General features: G+C 45.6%; 5 protein-coding genes across 5 annotated transcripts, besides 1 other annotated feature; 2 read left to right on the top strand and 3 right to left on the bottom strand.

The window, feature by feature from the left end:
* Positions 1-616: 616 nt before the first annotated feature.
* NFIA_096520 (putative cell cycle checkpoint protein Rad17) lies at positions 617-3,262 on the top strand (the record flags this gene model as incomplete). Its single annotated transcript, XM_001261926.1, has 2 exons — positions 617-1,426; positions 1,496-3,262. The coding sequence occupies 2 exons, from the start codon at positions 617-619 to the stop codon at positions 3,260-3,262; spliced, it is 2,577 nt and encodes an 858-aa protein (XP_001261927.1).
* Positions 3,263-5,623: 2,361 nt separating this feature from the next.
* Positions 5,624-8,182, bottom strand: NFIA_096530 (dynamin-related GTPase DNM1; the record flags this gene model as incomplete). Its single annotated transcript, XM_001261927.1, has 3 exons — positions 5,624-5,935; positions 5,997-7,988; positions 8,084-8,182. The coding sequence occupies 3 exons, from the start codon at positions 8,180-8,182 to the stop codon at positions 5,624-5,626; spliced, it is 2,403 nt and encodes an 800-aa protein (XP_001261928.1).
* Positions 8,183-9,125: 943 nt separating this feature from the next.
* NFIA_096540 (putative actin binding protein) lies at positions 9,126-11,694 on the bottom strand (the record flags this gene model as incomplete). The annotated part of the gene is made up of 4 exons (XM_001261928.1): positions 9,126-9,212; positions 9,323-11,197; positions 11,257-11,444; positions 11,499-11,694. 4 exons carry the CDS (start codon positions 11,692-11,694, stop codon positions 9,126-9,128), a joined length of 2,346 nt encoding a protein of 781 aa, XP_001261929.1.
* Positions 11,695-13,823: 2,129 nt separating this feature from the next.
* NFIA_096550 (putative AMP deaminase) lies at positions 13,824-16,425 on the top strand (the record flags this gene model as incomplete). The annotated part of the gene is made up of 4 exons (XM_001261929.1): positions 13,824-14,597; positions 14,658-15,778; positions 15,898-15,983; positions 16,184-16,425. The coding sequence occupies 4 exons, from the start codon at positions 13,824-13,826 to the stop codon at positions 16,423-16,425; spliced, it is 2,223 nt and encodes a 740-aa protein (XP_001261930.1).
* A 709-nt stretch (positions 16,426-17,134) lies between these two features.
* Positions 17,135-19,045, bottom strand: NFIA_096560 (uncharacterized protein; the record flags this gene model as incomplete). Its single annotated transcript, XM_001261930.1, has 1 exon — positions 17,135-19,045. The coding sequence occupies one exon, from the start codon at positions 19,043-19,045 to the stop codon at positions 17,135-17,137; it is 1,911 nt and encodes a 636-aa protein (XP_001261931.1).
* Positions 19,046-20,663: 1,618 nt separating this feature from the next.
* Positions 20,664-20,861: a mobile genetic element.
* Positions 20,862-20,946: the final 85 nt, after the last annotated feature.

The raw sequence follows: 20,946 nt of genomic DNA on the forward strand, positions 1-20,946 counted from the left end.
TTCATATTATGTTATATAGACTACAGTAGTTATAAATCATAAAGGAATCCAAATAAGCACTAAAAGTAAAGGTTTGAGCAGTAGTAACTACATATCAAGGTTGACTTATAGTCTAAGGTATGTACCTATCCCATACACAGAATATTCACACATATTTTTTGCCGAGCAGATCCGACTTGGGTTTCATATTATAGACCTACTGTGATTGATTGGTCAGAAATAAGAAATTTGCCTTGCCTCCTACCTTCCTAGGTAGGCTCCATTTTATAGAGTATGGCATTATCGGCATGTCAATAATGCACCCAGGTTGTACTGTACCATTGTACGTAGATGAGATACTGTGGGGTCGGGGTAACTGTTGTGAGTTACTAGCGTCTTCCCATAGATCTTGTACCAACGTGTCAGAGACGAAAGGATTCTCTCACTTTGCATACCGAATAAGATCCAGCGTGTTGACTGACTGAGGATCTAGACTTATCGGACGCCAAGATCCCTTGGGTCTTTATCTTACCTACCTATATTGCGACATGCCTAACAAAATTGAATGTTTTCCATGCCTCGGCTTGTGCTCCATAGAAGCAGATAACTGTTCATACTCTTGTTGCTGATCCTCGTCATGGCCACCCACGCAGCGAAACGGCAGCGGGTATCAATTGTCCGTCCATTGGAAGATCAGGTTGGTCTTCAAATCCTGGTGATTCTGCTTTTGAAAGGTATATGCCCACCTGACAAGTGCAAGGGTAATGAACCGAGTCTTTTGATTTCATCGAGTCCCGATTGCGAGGTCCTTCTCCATCGAAATTCCCCGTCAGGCACAGATGTCCATTTGCAGCAAACCTCGCAGCAAACCTCTGCCAGCACTGCCACACTACCCTCCGAACCGGTCTATCGGAGGACCGAATGTTCGAAACCGCCCTCAAGCAAGATATCGAAGACTAGATCGCTTCACAACTTCTTTCCGGCCGCGAGTGAAACACAGAGATGGGATACACACAAGGCTGAATCGTTCCGTTGGACTCAGCCAAGAACAGACAAGGTAGACATAAGCGACGACACGATCGAGGACGGTTACGACTCGTACGATGAGCTTTTCTCAGACTACATTGCAGATCGAAAGGTAACGCCCGAAAAGCGGATGGGGGCGCCTTTGGCTGCAGGAGAGCGTGTCGATCAGGCTCAAGCAATAACTCACACTTTTCGTTCGCGGAGCTTCGCAAGCAATCGCAAGCGCTTCGTCGTTTTATCGGCGTCGGAGAGCAAGCATCATGGGTCATACTCATTAGGGAACAATTACGACAAAGACGCCGAGGAATTGCCATGGGCACAAAAATATTCCCCTGTAAATCTGAATGAGCTCGCGGTTCACAAGAAAAAGATTGCCGATGTACAGAGTTGGTTATCAGATGCCCTTCGCGCGTTTGAGAAGGTATGCATACAGGATCACAAATGAATGACAAATCCCTCGACTCAAAAATTAACTTCGAGAGCACACTAGAAATTACTTGTTCTCAGAGGTCCCGCAGGAAGCGGCAAAACAACTACATTATCGCTATTGTCGGACAAGCTAGGTTTCGATGTTCTCGAATGGAGGAATCCGTCGGGATCTGAGTTCGCGGCGAAAGGATTCACATCCACAACAGCCCAATTCGAAGAATTCTTGACAAGGGGTAATCGATTACGTGGGCTGGAGTTTTATGGCACGACCGGTTTATCAGCAAGCAAGAGCAACAGCAGCGATCATATGAGGCCACGGGTTATTCTTATTGAGGAGTTCCCAACAGTCTTTGATGGAGATTCCCCCAGTTTAACCGCTTTCCGACTGTCTCTGCAGCGGTATCTCTCAGTGTCACCCTCACCGAGAAGCAATACCCGGGACGATATCGAGAGACACGGGAGCTCACCTGTTGTTATTATCGTTTCCGAGACGATGTTGAATACCGGGGCATCCTATTCGGACAACTTGACAGCTCACAGGTTGCTGGGGCCAGACATTTTAAGCCATCCGGGCACAACGATTGTTGATTTCAATGCCATTGCTCCGACGTTCATGTTCAAGGCCCTGGACCTGGTTCTAGAGAAGCATATCCGCCGATATAGATCAGCTAAAAGACCCGGGCCCGCAATGTTGAAGAGTCTATCAGAGGTAGGAGACATTCGGAGCGCGATCTCTTCACTGGAGTTTCTCTGTCTTCGGTGTGAACGGTTTGAGAAGTATCCTTTCCCCAATGCCACGAGAACAGGCCGAGGTAACATATCTTTGGCGCCGGTTGAGAAAGAAGCACTGCAAACAATAACATACAGGGAGAGCAGCCTTGGTTTATTCCACGCAGTCGGAAAAATTGTCTACAACAAGCGTGAGGATCTAAGCTCTACAACCGACAATCCTCGGCCACCCAGACCACCAGATCATTTATGGCATTGCGATCGGCCTACAGTCTCACTAGTTCCTGTGAACGAGCTTCTAGAGCAGTTGGGAACAGATACGCAAACATTCATCAGCGCCCTCTATGAGAATTACATACCGTCGTGTGACGGCCCTGCTTTTGTCGACTGCATAAATGGATGCATAGAGGCATTGTCAGATAGTGATGTTTTAAGTGCTGACAATATGACAACTCCAGGCAGTTCTTCACGTGGAAGGTACAAGGCCGCCGTTGGACTTGGCATGTTGCGACAGGATGAGCTCAGTTATCAAGTTGCTGCACGTGGTTTACTCTTTTCCCTCCCGTCTCCGGTGAAAAGGCGAATAACGCCAACGAACCAGAAAGGGAATGCACAAGATGGGCATAGAATTGTTTTCCCCACTGAGCTGCGCCGATCAAAAGAGAAGGATCAAGTTGAAGAACTTACAAATTCGTGGAAAACGACATTATTACACTCACTCAACGGACTTCGCAGACAGAGCACCAAGTCCTTGGCAGACCATTACTTTCAGGCTGGTAGGCAAGCGATAGTCGCCACTATGGCATCCCGCAATGACTTGTTGTTATACCAATTGCCATACATGACTAGGATTGGGTTCAACGAGACTGTTTCACGTGAACTTTATGAGATTACGTCCATTCCCAAGCAAAGAACACAATGTGACCGCCAAGGCATCGATAATGATCATGAGCCCACGACCACTTATCGAGCCTCCTCTGTCAGACAGCCTTCAATGCCTACCAATGGCCGCATTTACCACCAACACAACCTTCCGCCTGCGGTCTCAGATAGGGAGGATAAATTTGTATTGAGCGACGACGATATTGAGGATGTTTGATTATGTCCGCACTTACTGTCATAGGTATTTTCCTGGCTTTTACACACTTTCTCTGATATTACTTCTCACATTGCACTGGTTTGCCTTTTAAAGCATGTTAATCTGGCCTTTCACGTCTGTGTAGCCCGACCGCTGGCACGGAAAGAGGCTGGAAGGCTGAATGGTCTTTTCATTTAAAGGCATTCCTCGAGCTTGCGAGTCCGGTTGATTTTAGAAATTCATACGTTGTCCTAAAAAAGGCTCATCTTGTAATGTACAAAGCAATCCGTGTGATAAGAGTCGATGCGACTCATCTTTTCATAAGTAGACAGAACAGGAATAGTCTTCTTCGGTTGCCTGAAAATCGATTCGCCCGTTATCTAACCTTATGCCATCAATTTCTGGTTAGCTCTTGACTAAGCAACAATGAATTGTCAACAACATTTAGCGACAGAAGTCGATTCAAGCTCCCATATTATTTGATTAGAATCTGCTGCTCAATTCCAGTTATCCTTTCGACTCATCTGTACATCCTCGCTCCATCTTTCACTTCCGAAGAGAGCACGACCTTCCTAGATCAAAAACACGCCAGCCCTAGGTACAATAGAGCAAATGATCAATCACAACAGCGATGACGCTGATTCAAATAAAACTGATGCGAAAGAAAAGCACAGAGATGTACTGGAATCTAATGGTTTAGGAAGCATAGCTACCGCAGCGGCTTATGCAACCTCTCCTAAGTGGTTTAGCATGGTATTGATGGTGTCATTGATATTTGGTGGCTGTTGTGCAAATGTAGGTACTCCGAGTGTGATGGAACTTGCTATGGTTGACTTTGTTATCCTAGGTGTTCGCATTGGAAGCCATTGTCAAGTGAGTTCAAAATTCTGGTAGCTCCATGGTAACATACTGATGTTTAGAACTACCTAGAGATCAACCAAGTTCAGGTAATTGACTGACTATTTTTTGCCCCGACTAAGATATACTTGTCTCTGACTCTCTCTGTCCGCCGCTGGAAGGTCCCCTGATCACCTTTGCGCAGTTTATTGTGACTGCTGGATTTACGTTGCCAAATTTTGTCTCGCTATCAAGTGGGGTTCGCTCACTATTCCTCAGTCCACGTGTCATCCCATTAAGGTCATGGTTGGTATACACGGCCTTCTTCGTGACAGTCAACCTTTTGAACAATTGGGCTTTCGCATATAGCATATCGGTTCCCCTACACATAATATTGAGATCAGGCGGCCCTGTTGCTTCCCTTATCGTCGGATACTCGTTCAATGGAAAGAAGTATTCTTATGGTCAGATTTTGGCAGTAGCGGTGCTCACTCTTGGTGTTGTTACAGCAGCATTGGCAGATGCTCAAGCTAAAGGCGAACCATTAGACATTGGGCATGGTGGAGCAGACCTTGGTATAACGGCTACCGCTACTGGCTTCGCAATTCTTGCTTCTGCAATGGTTCTTTCAGCCTTTCAGGGAATATACGCAGACCGACTCTATGAGACTTATGGCCGAAGCCACTGGAAGGAAGCGCTTTTCTATTCTCATGTACTCTCGCTACCATTTTTCCTCCCAACCTATCCGCGGCTTCTGGATCAATGGCGAGTCATGCTCTCCTCCCCTCCCTTGCGATGTCGGCTTCCGGAGACATCCATCAGTGTCGGAAAAGACGCCGAGCTTCCTTCAGGGCCTTCCACTACTTCAATTGCCGTATGCGGGCCTCGTTTGGATTTAGGGATACTGGGACCCCACTTATTACCATCCTTCATCGCGCATATTCCCATGCAGGTGGCTTATCTTTTTGCGAATGCGCTGACCCAATATCTATGCATTCGTGGAGTTCATCTCCTTTCCGCCCAGACGTCTTCATTGACAGTGACGGTGGTTTTGAATGTTCGCAAACTTGTTTCGCTCCTGTTATCCATCTACCTATTTGGAAATCAGCTTTCGCCGGGTGTTGTTATTGGGGCTATCTGCGTCTTCGCAGGAGGTGGTCTCTATGGTTTGGAGGGTGCCCGGCTAAGAAAACCGAGTAATAAGAAGGATTAAGAGTGATAGCTTAGAGCGAGGTGCGCCGGTCAAGTGACATGCTACTTTGCGTTGGCTGTATAGAGATATGTTGATAATTACGGACAAGTCTAGCTTGTGTATAGTTACTGACTTAAGTTGAACGATGTTGAAAAGAAAGAGCCTGAAAGAAGATAACTTTAATGCCGTAGTACAAAAGTATAGTCAATAGTCGAGTATGCACCAGACAACAAACACTATATGTACAATTGCATGATACCAGCATCAATGGCATCCATCACTGATCTGCCAGGGAACATGTGAAACTGTCTCCGTGGGTAAGGGCTCTCTAACAAAGCTTTGCGTCATGGAGGTCACAGCACTTCACCTACAATTCTCGCTGCTTCTTTGTATGTTTCTAACAGCCTTTCGCACTTCTCTCGCTCCGCCTTGATGCCATCATCCTCATAAAGGAGCTCAGAGAACAGATCCTCTTTATAAAGCTCGCTCACGAGTCTATTTTGCACGACATCTTTACTATGGTTGACAAGAAGGTGCATAATAGCTTTCGGGACTTGATCGGCGATGGTTTCCCGAACAATATTGAAATACGACGAGATCAGTCGACGAATCAGCTCTGTTTCCATGAGCTCGCGGTCAGAGAGAGTCGGCTCAGCATGGTCCGCCTGCCATAAGTCATGTAAGTTCCCGTTTCAAATGAGTTAAAAAGAATGAATATCGACATACATGCTGAGATATCTCCCCGCCGTAATCAGAAGAACCTGCATAGTCATCAGGTAACGACATTGGCGAGCGTAAATCCTGTCGTCTAATACTCTGGCTAATGCTGGGCTCGCTGAGATGGTTGGGTTGTCTCTGTTGAATCAAGGGCTGGGGCAGCGGTGTCGAGCTCTGCATCCCGTCCTTACCAAAAAAATAATTCAAGAACGAGTCGCGTGTAGTGTTCGTAGCACCAAACATGGCATTTGGGTTAGTGTTGACGCCGTTCAGGGTCGCGGTGATGGCACTATCTTGACCCTTGTTAACATGAGGAGACATGCTCCTGGAATTCTTCGAAGTTTGACCTCGACTACTGAGGTTCTGTGTTCTCGACTCAGCGGAGTGGTCCTCTTCCTCTTCGGGCGATACTGGGACGGCGCCATTGACACTGCTCAGCTCTTTTTGACGTCTTCTCTCCCGCTTTTTTTTATCGTCTGCTAACATCATCTTTCTCTCTTGTTCCTGTTTATTCTGTATGACAGACGACATTGCTGCTGCTGCTCCAAGAAAGTTTGGGTGATTCGTGTTGATGTACGCCCTTTGAATGGAGATTAGAGATTCAACGTAAGCAGAGCATGGTCCCAAACGCTCGCGAAGAAGGTCGGACACTACTTCAATCAGTTTTGCCTGGAGTCGAGGGAAGCGTAAGAGTTCTTGGGAGCCACAGGTATGACAAATTTTGATGAGCTCCTCGTAGACGAGTTCGACACAACGCTGACTAGGAGCTTCAAGCATTTTAATCTGAGGCTTCACAAGCAGGTCAAAGGCAAGTTCTGGAACAAAAAGACTTGGCCGAGGGCCAGTCGAGTTTCTGATCGCCGTTCTTATATCGGACACAGTCAAATTATGCGTGGGATCAATGGTTTCAAGCGAGTTGCCGAACACAGAGTTGAATATATAGTATATCCTGGCACCTCCGCACAGCTCCTTGGTCGATATCTCAGAGGAGGTACCGTCAATCGAAGCGATAAAGGAAGAGGCAAAACGTGTCATCAGCTGCAGTATCAACGATCCACGATGTTCTTCCCCACTGAATTGTTTGTTGCCATAGCTGGCAAGCTCTTGTTGCGTTTGGCCCATGAGTGTGTTGAGGCGAGCTTTGATATCAGGCAGACGATCTCGTATATGAGCCATCAGCGTCGTGTTCAAGGTTTTCGCAAGAAATTGAGTTCCGCATCTATTCGCCATGTTTCGATAAGCAGGGTGATGCCTGAAGAACTCCGCTTCAGCCTGCAAGGCCTCAGATAGCGACTTCCCTGATTGTATATCTTGCTGAGATCGATTGACGACGCCGATGAAACCGAGTTTCAATGGATAAACGCGACCAGAAAGAATATCCATTGCATTGGTTCCATGATCCATTAAATCCAATTTCGTCAAGACACCAATTGTTCTCCGGCCCATTGGATCTACTTGTCTTGCAAGCTTTAGCGCTTCGGAGTTCACAAGGTCGACGTTTGCCGGGGAGACTGCGAGTATAATGCTATTCGGCTTGGCTATGTATTCAAGAATCAACGTTCGGGTTTGCTTCTCAATGTCGGAAGGTTGGTCTCCGATAGGCACCTTAGTCAACCCTGGTAAATCGACCATGGTAAGATTGAGCACATGGGGCGAGAAAATCTTGAGATTGATGGGCTGCCTATTGATGCCTTTGTTATTCCCAGCAATTCGAGCTGTTTCGGCTTCAATCTCCTGCTTCACCAAGGCAAAGTCTTCGAACTTCCGCCCCGGAAGGTGATGAAATTCAGCCCATTCGTGCTGACCAGCTACACTAGCAGCTGCGTGGGGAGCAAGAACATCATTGTCACCGGGCCTGTCATTGTGCTCACTGGGGATGTTGATGAGCTGTAGAATCAAGGGCCGTCTCGTGACTATACCACTCCCCCTCGGTAGGAAATCCCTTCCAACAATGTTTTCCAGGACGGATGATTTTCCGGAAGACTGGGAGCCTACAACGACCTAGAGAGAAATCGAATTTTGAGAAGATGAATCAGCAAAGGAGAAGTAATGGAGTAATGTTGGCACACATTGGCATGCCTCCCATAGGAACTCACAATTTGCGGTAGATCGAGCGAGTCATTTCCAATTGTGTTGAAAACAAGATCTTGTAGCTTATTCACAGTTATAAGCAAGTCTTCACTAAGGGATGCCATGTTGCCCTGAGAATCAACCCCAGGTAGCACTTAGTGGTTCAGAGATTGGTGAACCAGTTTGGGACCTTTAAGAGATGGCCTAGAGGGGGGATGAGTAAAGTTTAATAAGGAAAGTGGTGACGAAGGGTAAATGAGTCTGAAAATGACAGATAACCAATTGAAAATGACAATTTGCTATTTTGATAGTGTGCTATATAACACACAATAGCTATGACCAGAGGTACATATGTAGTACTTCATAATAATACTAAAGCAGTGGTTTGTATAGTTGACCAACAGAAAAAGCTAGATTAGGTCACGTGATATGGCTATATCTACAGTTCATTGAAAATTTACCGATACTCTTGTATATATCTAAGTTTGGCCCTTCAAGTACTGGCTAAGTCTAATTCGCAAACAATGGTATTGCATTGATCTTGTCAGCGATTTTTTATATTTGTTTCTCTAAAAAACAAAATACCCTCCCTCATAGGCAAGACTAGTGTCTAGAGATGTCTAGGCGTTTGTGTATTTCCAAGACCAGCCTTTCATGATGTAGCAACCATGCATACAGAGAATAGAGTAACAGAATGGCTGTTCCCTTCAAAATGCCAAGTACCACATTGATTGAACAACACCGCTGTCACGAGATAAGTGATTTAATGACGCAGTAAGCTATTTTATTTCTTGAACTGGATTGGCAAGAAGGATAGACATTCTATGAATTGTGCTTAAGTCCAGACATCAACGAGAGAAATAATGCCTGGGACAAAAGACTAAAATACAGGCTTTTACAGAGGATCAAAAATCCCACATCTGACACAGGAGCGAAATGTGTACTCATGAGTTGTTTCCCTTGTAATGGTTTCCAAGTGGACGCGCTTATGCCAGACTTGCCGGTCCACTTTATCAATATCTGCCTGGACTCCGACACGTCCCAGCCAAGAGAAAGAGCAGCCACAACCTACTCCTCGAGTTGTACATAGTTGGCAGGGAAGAGCCCCTTGTGACCCTTGTACTCACCGAACCACCAATCATCATCGGGGAATTCCTGGTGTCGAGTTAGCGATGCCGTTGTTTGACTAGAATGTCTGGCTAAAAGCAAGCGAAAAGCGAAAAAAAGACGAAGAAGCAAAAAGGACTGCAACATGTCCCACTTACGATGTTGACTATTTGAGCACCCTCCGGGAAGCTGAGCTCATTGTCCTCCGCAGCCTCGTAGTCATACAGTGCCATTGCAGTTGGCTGTGTGATATCCTGCCTTTCCCCAGGACTGTGGGCAGGAACGATTGCAGGAATTTCCTTGGGTTCTTCAGCTCCAGCAACTGGTGCGAGGTGCTCTAGCTGGTTGTCTTTGACGAGCTCAACATAGTTGCTGGGGAAGAGACCCCGCTCGCCGCGCGCATTAGAACCAAGCCACCAGTCCTTATCAACCATCTCTATGCCAGACACATACTCTCCCTCCTTCAAGTCTATTTCATTGTCCTCTGCCTTCTCATAATCATACTGCACAATAGCCTGGAGCGCCTCGTCTTGAGGACGGTCAACGACTGTAGCTTTTGACGTTTCCCTACCAATATCAATGGCAGTATCCTCGAGCCGTTCATCATCCGGTACTGCCTGTCGGAGGCTTTGTGTCGGCATGACAGGAGGTGGCGAGTATTGTTCATCGTGAGCGTCTGCAACTTCTCCTCGTCCAACTGGCACGGCAACGCAAATTGGAGAAGATTCACGTACGGGGGGCGGCGTTGGAGGAGTAGGGGAACGAGGCTGTTGAGGAGGGATAGGTATAGGCTGGTGAGCTTCGACGTCCAATGGTTCTTCCGGTCTCATCACTTGTGAAGTATGCGCTGCAGGTAATTCATTTTCGGAACCAGGTACGCCGACTGGTTCTTCATCGGGAGAGGGACTCTTGCCTGCACCATGTAATTTCTGATCCCGGCTGGTAAAGTCTGACAGGCCAGGCAGTGACGTTTCCGGCCCAGTCGTCAATTCCTGCCCTTGCTGGGAGACACCGCGGTCCACAGAGTTGCCCGTAGGCGTAGTCTGAACGGGAGCCCATGTCTTGCCATTGTACGAACTTTTCCATTCTCCCTTGCTGCCGCCCTGACCACCGCTTGCTGCTGATGGGCTAGGGTCAGGACCTTGCCCTCGTGCTCGGGCTTTTCTCTCGGCCCACTGCTGCGCAGGAGTCTTTCCTCCTTCGTCTGCAAACGTTCTGCTTGCAATGCCAACCTGTGTGGCAGGAGGGACCGGGCCTGAAACGAAGCCACCGGGCAAGGGTGCCTTTGTGCCTGTGAAAGTTGAGCTTAGACCGATTTTGTTCGCAACCTTCGGCTTGGGTAAAGTCGTCAAACGCTCAGGCTGATCGGCTAGTTTTGGAGAATTCAAAGATTCAACCCTTTCATTACGCGATTCAACAGGGTTGCTTGAGACGGACTGGTCAACGGATGATTCAGGCTGCTTCTGCGCCTTAGAACGGATAGCAGCAATATCGACCTTACCAACCGGCTCATATGCGCCTCTCACAGGCTCGGGTCGGTCTTCTTTCAATTCTCCTGCTTCCCGCGCTTGTTTCCTGATTGCAGCGATATCCACTTTGCCTATCGGCTGATAGCCACCCTTAACAACATCATTGTTCTCTGTAACGGGAAGCTCATGATAATGAGATGTTCTGGGCAGGCTCTGAGACTTGATTGCCTCTATGTCAACCTTAGTTGGCTTGTACGCGGACTGAACTTTTTCAAGTTCTGTCCTGGTAACCGGGGGCGCATCTGGACCCCAGCCATTATCATCGCCGCTCATTCTTGGAACCACCCTAGTGGAGACATTTGACACGGTCTTCGAGTCTACCGCACCAGTTCTGGTGGGGGTGAATGCTGGTTTGCTTGCAACTGGAAGCGTTTTGGGCACAGCAGTGACTGGCGAAGCTCGTTGAGGTGTGTATTTCGCACCAGAGGCATCTCCGACCTTCTGTATTATTCCCTCGGGTGTCAGATCCCCCTCGGATCGTGCAGTGATCTGGACATGGTAGTTCTGGAGTAGCCTAATATCAGAAAAATATGTTCATCTAAGCTGTACAAGGGGGCACCGACGGATAAAAACTTTGTGACAGCAGACAGGTGGCTTGTAAAGTATCCTTTCGTTCGTTCTGGGACGCCCTCTCCACACCATCCGATGAGGATATTCTTCGGGAGACCACTGTTTGGATCAGTGACTTTGACGAAAGCGAACTGAATCTTTCCTTCCGAAAACTCGTCAATGAGATCCTCAAGCTCACCGGCTGCAGGATTAGGTATCAGCATTTGAGTTTAGCCTCGAGTAATAAGTGACTAACCCCCGGTATTCTGGACTTTCAAGACACTTTCCTTACTATCTGAATTCCTCTGGAAGGCATTGACCAAAGGCGTAGAGACAGAAAATACTGCCCATTGTCCATATGTAGCGCTGTCGGCAGGTAGCGAACAATCGATTACGGACCGATAACTCTTGGTAATTGATGGCCCGTTCGACGAGAGATTCAGAGATGCCATATCGCTGAGAACTAGTCGCTGGGTAGTATCGAGGATCTGTGGATCAAATAAGTGATGCAATGATAGTTGCTAACTACAGTGATTTTAGTCGACTAGTATTGCAAGGTGCGTAACAGATTTCATGGATGAATAAGTGTGATGCAGGTAACTAAGATTAGATAGGTCACTCAGCAAGGACGAGGAGGCCAGGTGTGTCAACATTAGGTTCATGATCTTACTACCTTGGGTAAAGGTAAATCAACAAAGTACATTTAGGTACTAGTCAATGTCATTGGTACATAGTAGTTAGTTAACTTACATCTCATACCTTAGTCAATACGCCATACGCACAGGAATAAAAACAGTCATACCATCATACACAGTACTGTAGTATGACGATTACATCATAATTTTTTAGTAAACCGAGGGTGACTAAGGTAAGAGTGACGGTAACTAGTACTAGTTAATGGAAGGAGCCCATACCTTACATAAGGCCAGTTCTTTCAGGACTTCGCTGTATTCGCTGACCTGTAATGATGGATATATTAAATAAATAATGGGTTTATAATGGTTTATAATCATTATCAGATGCATGAGATCGAAAACTAATTATTATACCTAGGGTTTAGGTAATTAAGGCTCTTGCAGGAGCAAGATATGACTCTGTATGATCTTCGCCTGGGTTGTAATATCTTAATGTGACTGTGGATGGTAAGGTAACCTGACTGATGTGGTCTTTATAATACTCTCCCCTAGCTGCCCTGTGGTACATTATGTTGACCAAATCCTGCTCATATATTTTGTCAGGTAGATAGATACCTAATACATAGATAGTGTTGATTGCGTGAGCAATGATGTTATATAGGTGGTATGTATAAGTATATATAGACAGAGGTGTGACAGCAGCAAGATGTTTAGAGTACTACTTCACTGTGTATGGAGTATATGACCCTGCAATAAGACTACACTCCTTATTTTAAACTTGGGGCTCATGGTTCTTTTTCACCATGACAAAAATAAGGAAGGCAAACCTTTGCTGTCTCAGACTATTGGTAAATAGGACAATCGGCCAGGTATAAGTACAACTACTGAGAATCATGCTGCCCTCCCGGCCTCCCTAGAGCCTGATACAGCCTGTGTCTAAGATATATGTATTGCTGGTATTATTGGAGGCTGTCACATCATTTGGTTCAACCCTTTCGACATCGTTCATAACTTACAAGTACTACCACGTTTGACTAGTACCATCTGCTAATGACTGTCCAAGGAAGGTATATGTCAGAAAACTGATAAGCCAGGGCAATACCAAAAGTGTATACGAGTAAGGTACGGAGTACAGATCACCAACCTACGTACTTAGGTACTTTAGCCTCCTGATAGGGGTAGACCCGATCTAATTTTCCTTATCTCCTTAATATCCCACTAGTACCCCAGAAGTATGCGGTGAGACTTCCATGTGACCCTACGGCTGGGCTCCATATTAATCTGTAGTACAAGATTTTCTGAGAAGAATTTGAGAGAGTTCCAGACCGTAAGGTACAATTGCTGACAGGTTATCCCTGTTTTCATTCAAACCTTTCCCTGACACCCGCACGGTCGAAATGGATAATAATGCGCATGACCTGCAAGCTAGCACTGAAAGCTCAACTGTCGACTTAAATCATGACCGCGATGAAGAAAACACACAACAGGCAGATGTTGACAGCTCTTTATCTGCAGCTGTGACAGATAGTCTTGACCATGTACTCCCGAGGGATAGAGAGATGAAAACACCGACATACGATTATGCTTACGAGAAGTCGATGAGTCACACAGAAGCAAAACTCTTCTACCAGCATCATCAATTGGTGTCACGAGGCGCCGACAGTGAGTCTGATCGGGGTTCCGGCCTCACGGGCAGGCCTTCTGCCTCTGACATACTATCAACTAAAGTCCAGACGGAGGGAAAGCCTCAAACAGGCATCCTGGGCTCGAGTAATTCAACGCAGCTTGGCACGACTACTTCGGGATACGCTGAAAATACCAGCACCAGTGCCGGTCAGCTTCCACTCCGAGATGATGCAATGCATCTTGAGAATCCAAATGAACAAGGATCGTGTTATATGCAATTCGCCACTGAGGTTCCAGGTGCTATCAAAAGTGCTATGAATATGACGGGCAGCGGCACGGTTGCCTCGGAATTAAACATCATCTACCGCAAGATTCGCGGGCTACTTGAGCGACGCGCTGAATATATCCGACTGTCATCACAGGGTCCTGAGGATAACCCCAAAGATCGTCCCGACTGGAGGATTTACCCTCCCCCGCCAGAACCAGCCTGGGATGCTGATAGAGAGAATGGGAATCAAGGATCCTCTCCTGGTGCCGGAACCAAGAAAAGAAAGATGGGCCAGGATATTGGTGAGGACTTCGACATGGCTGAATTCATTCCGCTCCCGGGAGAGTCAAGTTGGACATTCAGACTGGATGAAAATAGTGTCTACCAAGTGTACGAAAATATCGAGGCTGCAAATGCGCACAAGCCTACCATCAGAATACCTTCACTGCGTGATTTTTATATGGACCTCGATGCAGTCATAGATGTATCTACAGACGGACCAGCCAAGAGCTTTGCGTTTAAACGTCTTTCTTATCTGGAGGGCAAATTTCAGCTTTACACGCTGCTCAATGAATATCAAGAGATTGCTGACAGCAAAAAGGTACCACACAGAGACTTCTACAACGTCCGAAAGGTTGACACTCATGTCCATCACTCGGCTTGCATGAATCAGAAACATCTCCTCAGGTTCATCAAAAGCAAAATGAAGAAGTCTCCTGATGAAGTTGTATTATTCCGGGATGGTAAACATCTAACGTTGAGAGAGGTTTTTGAAAGCATAAACCTAACAGCTTATGACCTGAGCATTGATACGCTGGATATGCATGTATGTATCATTCCCACAAGTCTCTTCTTCTTACAACTCTCCCTTCTCATCAATTTTCAGGCGCATACGGATTCCTTCCATCGCTTTGACAAGTTCAATCTCAAATATAATCCCGTCGGGGAGTCAAGGCTACGCGAGATCTTCTTAAAGACGGACAATTATATTAAAGGTCGCTATCTGGCCGAGATCACAAAAGAGGTCATCTCAGATTTAGAGTCCAGCAAATATCAAATGGTGGAGTGGCGCATCTCAATATACGGAAGGTCGATTCAAGAATGGGACAAGCTCGCTGCTTGGGTGGTTGACAACAAACTATTCTCCCCAAATGTGCGCTGGCTAATACAAGTTCCTCGGCTTTACGACGTCTACAAAGCAAGCGGCATGATGGAGAACTTCGAGCAAGTCATCACAAACGTTTTCCAGCCATTATTTGAGGTGACCAAAAATCCGAGCAGCCATCCCAAACTTCATATCTTCCTCCAGCGTGTGGTCGGATTCGACAGCGTGGATGACGAAAGCAAAGCTGAGCGCCGGCTGTATAGAAAATACCCCATTCCTAGAGAATGGAATACGAAGCAAAATCCTCCCTACAGCTATTGGATTTACTTCATGTTCGCTAATATCGCGTCATTGAATTTCTGGAGAAAGCAACGCGGCTTTAACACCTTTGTTTTAAGACCTCATTGCGGTGAGGCTGGGGATCCAGATCATCTTGCAGTTGGTTTTCTCTGCTGCCACAGCATCAGTCACGGAATACTGCTTAGAAAGGTCCCTCTACTGCAGTATTTGTTTTACCTCGATCAGATTGGGATCGCAATGTCCCCGCTCAGTAACAACGCGCTATTCCTGACATATGACAAAAATCCGTTTGCGAATTTTTTCAGGCGTGGCCTGAATGTATCCTTGTCAACGGACGATCCCCTGCAATTTGCGTTTACCAAGGAGCCGTTGATTGAAGAATATTCGGTTGCTGCACAGATATACAAATTCAACGCTGTGGACATGTGTGAGCTCGCAAAACATTCAGTCGAGCAAAGTGGCTTTGAACTATCATTGAAGAAGAGATGGCTTGGTGCGGACTGTTCTCTCCGCGGGGTCGCAGGAAATAATGTCGCAAAAAGCAATGTGCCAGACATTCGGGAGCAATTCAGGCATGAAACTCTACTTGGGGAACTTGCCTTGTAAGTTATTCTCGTGCTTGCAGTCCACCATACAGACAGACATATTAGGGCGAAAATAGAACTTGCTGACGTACTAGGATTGAACAATATTCTGATCGTCATATTGACTGTTCAACTAGGCGACCAATCGTCCCCGCCACAGGCAGTCAGCTAGAAGCACCGTCACGGATTCCTCTTGATCCAGAGCAAGGACACTCAGGCCATTGTAAGTTCAAACGCCACGGACCCAAAAACTCACTTTTAGAGTCTCTTGTCCGATGATGTCGGAGTCTTTATCGTCTCATTATCATTGTTTTGTCGCCATTTTGACCGCGTCCCTATGGTCGTCCCCTTTGTCCTTCGGGCGCTTGTTCAGTGTACGGTCTTAGTCTCTGTTCGGTCTGATTGCTAATAATGAACATGCAGCACAGTCTCCCACTAGCTCGGTCTTACCTCAGCGATGCGACGCCAGTGACGCAGAGGCTCTCCGAAACCCCTGCTCCTCAGATACCACCAGTGCCGGCGACTCTGGCAACTCACTCGGAGGTACCCATCCCATAGGGCAAGCGGCAGCTTCCCCGGGTAGTCCACCAGAGCACCGAATTTTCCCTGGTATTGTTCATGAGAGAATCCGGAGAGATAATACCAACGTCAATAATGACAGCTGAAGCCTGAAGGTCAATCGAAAATACAGGCAGAGAGCATTGGTCAGCTCAATGCTGGAGTCTCAAAAATCCGAAATAAACAGCTTTGACACTATCTGTTCCCGCCTACAAATGTTATGATCTGATTTGGACATGTTTGAAGTTAGCCATCCGCATCTTAAATATTGATATAATCTTTAATTCATGCCTCGTCGCAGTGTGATCTGGATACTCTCTGTACTATCTATGTGGCATAATACGATATTGAAGACTTTTTGGAAAATAGCTATGAAGCCAGGTTATAGGATTTCTTGTGCCTGGCTAAGGTACTGATGGGGATTATGGTGAAATATTAATATGTGATGTTGGATACTGATATGTGGGTAGCCAGAAATACACCATACAGCAGATCATTGAAGTCTCGTGGCGCCGAAGGAGCTGAGAACGACGGGCAGGGGAGAGCCTATAGGTGATCTGTGTTATTTTGAAGATATGTATGCTAAAGGTAGTACAATGACATTATGGAATGATAAGTCACTTACCTCCCTCTGTATACACAATTATTACAGATATTCCAAGCTATAAAAAGATCAAGAAATGACAGAAAAAAAGCTGCGCTATATCACTGATATTTGTTGGTGTTGAGCTAAAATTAGAGGTCATGACTCTGGGCTAGTATGTGCATGGACCAATAACGATATTGTAATATTAGTATTTTCAGGTCAGAAGTTCATTAAATTGCCCAGCTCCCTCTCCTCTCAAGCACACCCCATGCGTCGTGATCATTATCATTATCAAAATCGGATTGTGACCTTGCCCAGTCATGAATATACAAACGTAAGGCCACCCAACGGGCACAGACCTGTTTAACGGCCGGCCCATTTGCTGAACCATCTTCATTGACTTGAAGGTAGCCCCTAGCAAGAGCAGATGTATCACTCCGTCTGAGTTCCTTCACAGGGATGCCTGACACCCTGCTAAGCTCATGGTCGTAGTAACGTGCAACACACGGGTAACCTAGAGATAAGTAGTTGTAGATCTGGGTCACGAAATTATCGTCAACCCCGAAGCAGCAATCATGATGTTCATTGTCAATGTCATGACGCGATAATTCTCCTACATCTAAAGCCAGATGACAAGAGGAGCTAGAAGTAGATTGGTCCTGGTCCTGCTCATCGCTGCATACTTCAGATTGACACTCATTGTTGTTATAGCGACGAAAATTGTCTGTCACGCAGGGTAAAGATCCTTTGGATTGTTGAGCATGCTTGTAATTGCAACATGTTCCCTTCCAGAGACCAGTAGTTGCATCATCCTGCACATGATCAGGTTGTGTACACCAAAGACCAGAATCATTGCGGACTCGATGCTTTGAATCGGTAGCACAGTCCCGCACAGAGCCACTCTCACACATCGTCGCTTCGGGAGATAAACTCTGTGGGAATACAAGGTCATCGCCTAGCATAGGTGGACGCGCGAGATGCCTGGAGAGATCTGGCTCATACTTTCCTCTCCAGCAGTCATTATCGATTCCATTGTAAAACTGTCGAGGGTTGTATATTGCAGACGAAAGGCGTCTCCCCTTCGTACCCGCCATAGCACGATCCCTCATTTCGGCATCCTCCTTATGCCGGCGCATATGTTCAAGTTCCCACGGAAGATCGGCCGATGATTCCCGCCTTGATACATGTAGAAGGCCGTTTTTCGAGTCCTCCTCGGAACATTCGTCTTCATCCTTGTCGATCGCAAAGTGATCCACAGGCTCATAGACTTGTTCATTGGGAAATGCTGCAAGTGCCTGCTCCTTCAGTTGATTTTCCACCGTTTGAGCTGCGAGAGAAAGGAAGTACTCCGCCATATGACCATCACAGCCAGTTTTACAACTGTTTTCGGCTTTTGAGTGATGAGCAGATACATTGGATGAAACGGAAGGAGACGCCGAGAGCGACGGTATATCCGACCCCTCCGAGGCATCACTGCAGCTGGAAGGGATTGCAGGGAGGTCTGGCACTCGAAAAGAGTGGCTCCTTGACTCTTGACGCTGTTGAAGACTAGAATATGAATATTTAGATTCGATAGTGGCAGAGGAAGCATCTGAGTTTGCACAGGTGGAGGTGCCGCTTTGCGTTCGAGACCCGTTGTCATACCCCTGTACAGGAGCTCCAGACAAAGTATGCGACGTTTCCTTGCGGCGAAATGAACGTTTATTGGTCTCAACAAGCTGAGGTGCAAACTTTCTAGGACATGATTGCATCTGAAGTACGACCTTTTTGGTAGCCGAACTCGAAACAGGGTAGGGCAGTCGGTCTCTATTCGTTTTGGTGTCAACTGAATTATGAAGTACTTCTTCCCTTATCAGCTGCCGCTGGGAACGGCCACAGGTCCGGTTGTCACTATCTTCAATGTCATTCGGTATCAAGGAGTCGTCTTGCTGTCGTTGTGAACTCGTAAGATCGTGGGGTGAGACTGGCCGTGTATCTGCAATGAGTGTTCCTGCTGGCTTGCCTTCAACCTCCCGTTCCACGGAAGAGGCCTGCGCTGAGGGAGTTGACTGGCGGTTCCGGGAACTGCGAGATGATGATTCAATCACATTAGGTAGAAATTTCCTGACCCTTCGGGGCGTTTTCTTCGTCTGCTCCGACATTATCTTGGGTATTTTGACGATCCAGTGTGTAGACACTTCACATGGAGCTAGAGTGATTTGGAACTGCCGAGTGCTGCCATGTCAGATAAGATAACTTTGTGGACAAATAAATCCAAGACAAGTGCAGTCTAGCCGTCAGGCAGGCATAGTTGCAAAATACAGCAGATGTCACCCTGATTGTCTCATCCGGGACAACTCTCCTTTTTTTTTGCAGTATCAGACTATGTTTGACTGAATGCTGCCAAAGTATGACAGCTCATGTAGCGTCCACCAAGGTGATTATGTTATCTATACAGGATGTGTCTTGAAGTTTGTTATCTGCAAGGCCCCAGTGGGCATGACAATATATAATTAGAAATGTCTAACGAAAGAACACATACTAGAGAGGTACAGCACAGCAGCAGCCTGTCATTTTAGATATGATGACTAACTCTGTATAAGGCTGTCACATGATGCTAAGTTATGAATTATGGCAAGCCAGGGGGTATCCATGCCATAAACACCCACACCAAGTGCTGGGCTTGCAGCCCAGCGTGTGTCAGAAATGGGTTGGCAGGTGTTAAACATGAATTAATTATATAGGTATTCTACACCTATTTAGCATATGCTAAGCCTATATTAAGTATTTATAGAATATTATTACTTAGGTTTTTATTAACTAACCCCTTCAATGTAGTAGCTTAGTAAGACTAAGTCTTAGTCTATAGGGTTATGTATAGTATGGAATAATGTTCATCGCAATGGGAGGGAATCCTTTGAAATGTGCAAGGGTAGGGGGTAGGCCTGTGGCTGCCCTGTATGTATCCTGTCTATAATAAAGAGATTCTACCTCTCCTTTTATGGTTCTACCTAAGCTAGCAAAGAATGTAGTGATCTAAATAATTATTAGAGTTGCATAACTGAACCGCTAAAATCGAATCCGACCCTCACCGAACTCGCAGTGGTGAGGGTTCAGTTCCTAGCCTAGGGAATTGCTTCGGTTTCGGTTTAGGTAGGGTAAAACTAATTTAAGTTCAGTTAAAACCATCAGTTATGGTTTTTGCGGTTTTATCAGATTAGGTGAAACCACCTAATCTAAATAAAGATAATACAGAAGTATTACATATTAAAAAACAGGTCCAGTAATCTAACCCTAGTTAGATTTTAGAAAGACTATAGAATAACAGAATTAAAAACATGTCCAGTAATCTAACCCTAGTTAGATTTTAGGAAGTCTATATAATAAAGCAGAAATCCTTTATTATATTAAAAGATAATCTACCTAGTAAGTCCCCTTTTACTTTATAAGCTGACAGAAATGCCCTGGTTTATAAGATGTATAGTAAGGTTAAGATCCCTAAGATGCTAATTAAGAGATAATAGTCTATAGTATAGGGAGGTGATTATTATCTCTATTAGACCTCTCTCCCTCAGACACCTCTTACTCTAATATATATATATTAATATTCTCTATATTATTATCTTCCTTAAAGCTATCTAGATCTTCTTTACTATTACTAATATACTACTTAGTATCCTGGTTATCCTTATCATCCTTCTCTATATTAATATCTTTCTTGCCAACCTTATTAAGTAAGAACTAGAATTCCTAACTAATTTTAAATTAATTAGTATATATTAAGAGCATAATAGCCTGTATTATATTAATAGCAAGGCAGCTATATTAGTAGTGGTAGATATCCTAAGCTATACTAAATAGATTCTCTAGTCTAATATTAGTCACAGGGACAGCAAGGAAGTCTTAAGTAATTAAGGTAAGTATTAGAAATTAAGATGCATTCTTTTTCTACTAGTTAAGAATATTAAAGGACTTATCTTATAGTTGGTAATCTAACCATGGTTAGATTAATATAAGGATAATAACTCAAGGGGAGACTCATGTTCTCTAAGATATTTAGAAA

The sequence above is a fragment of the Aspergillus fischeri genome, genomic scaffold, assembly GCF_000149645.3.
Source record: "Aspergillus fischeri NRRL 181 1099437636262 genomic scaffold, whole genome shotgun sequence".
NCBI lineage: Eukaryota > Fungi > Ascomycota > Eurotiomycetes > Eurotiales > Aspergillaceae > Aspergillus > Aspergillus fischeri.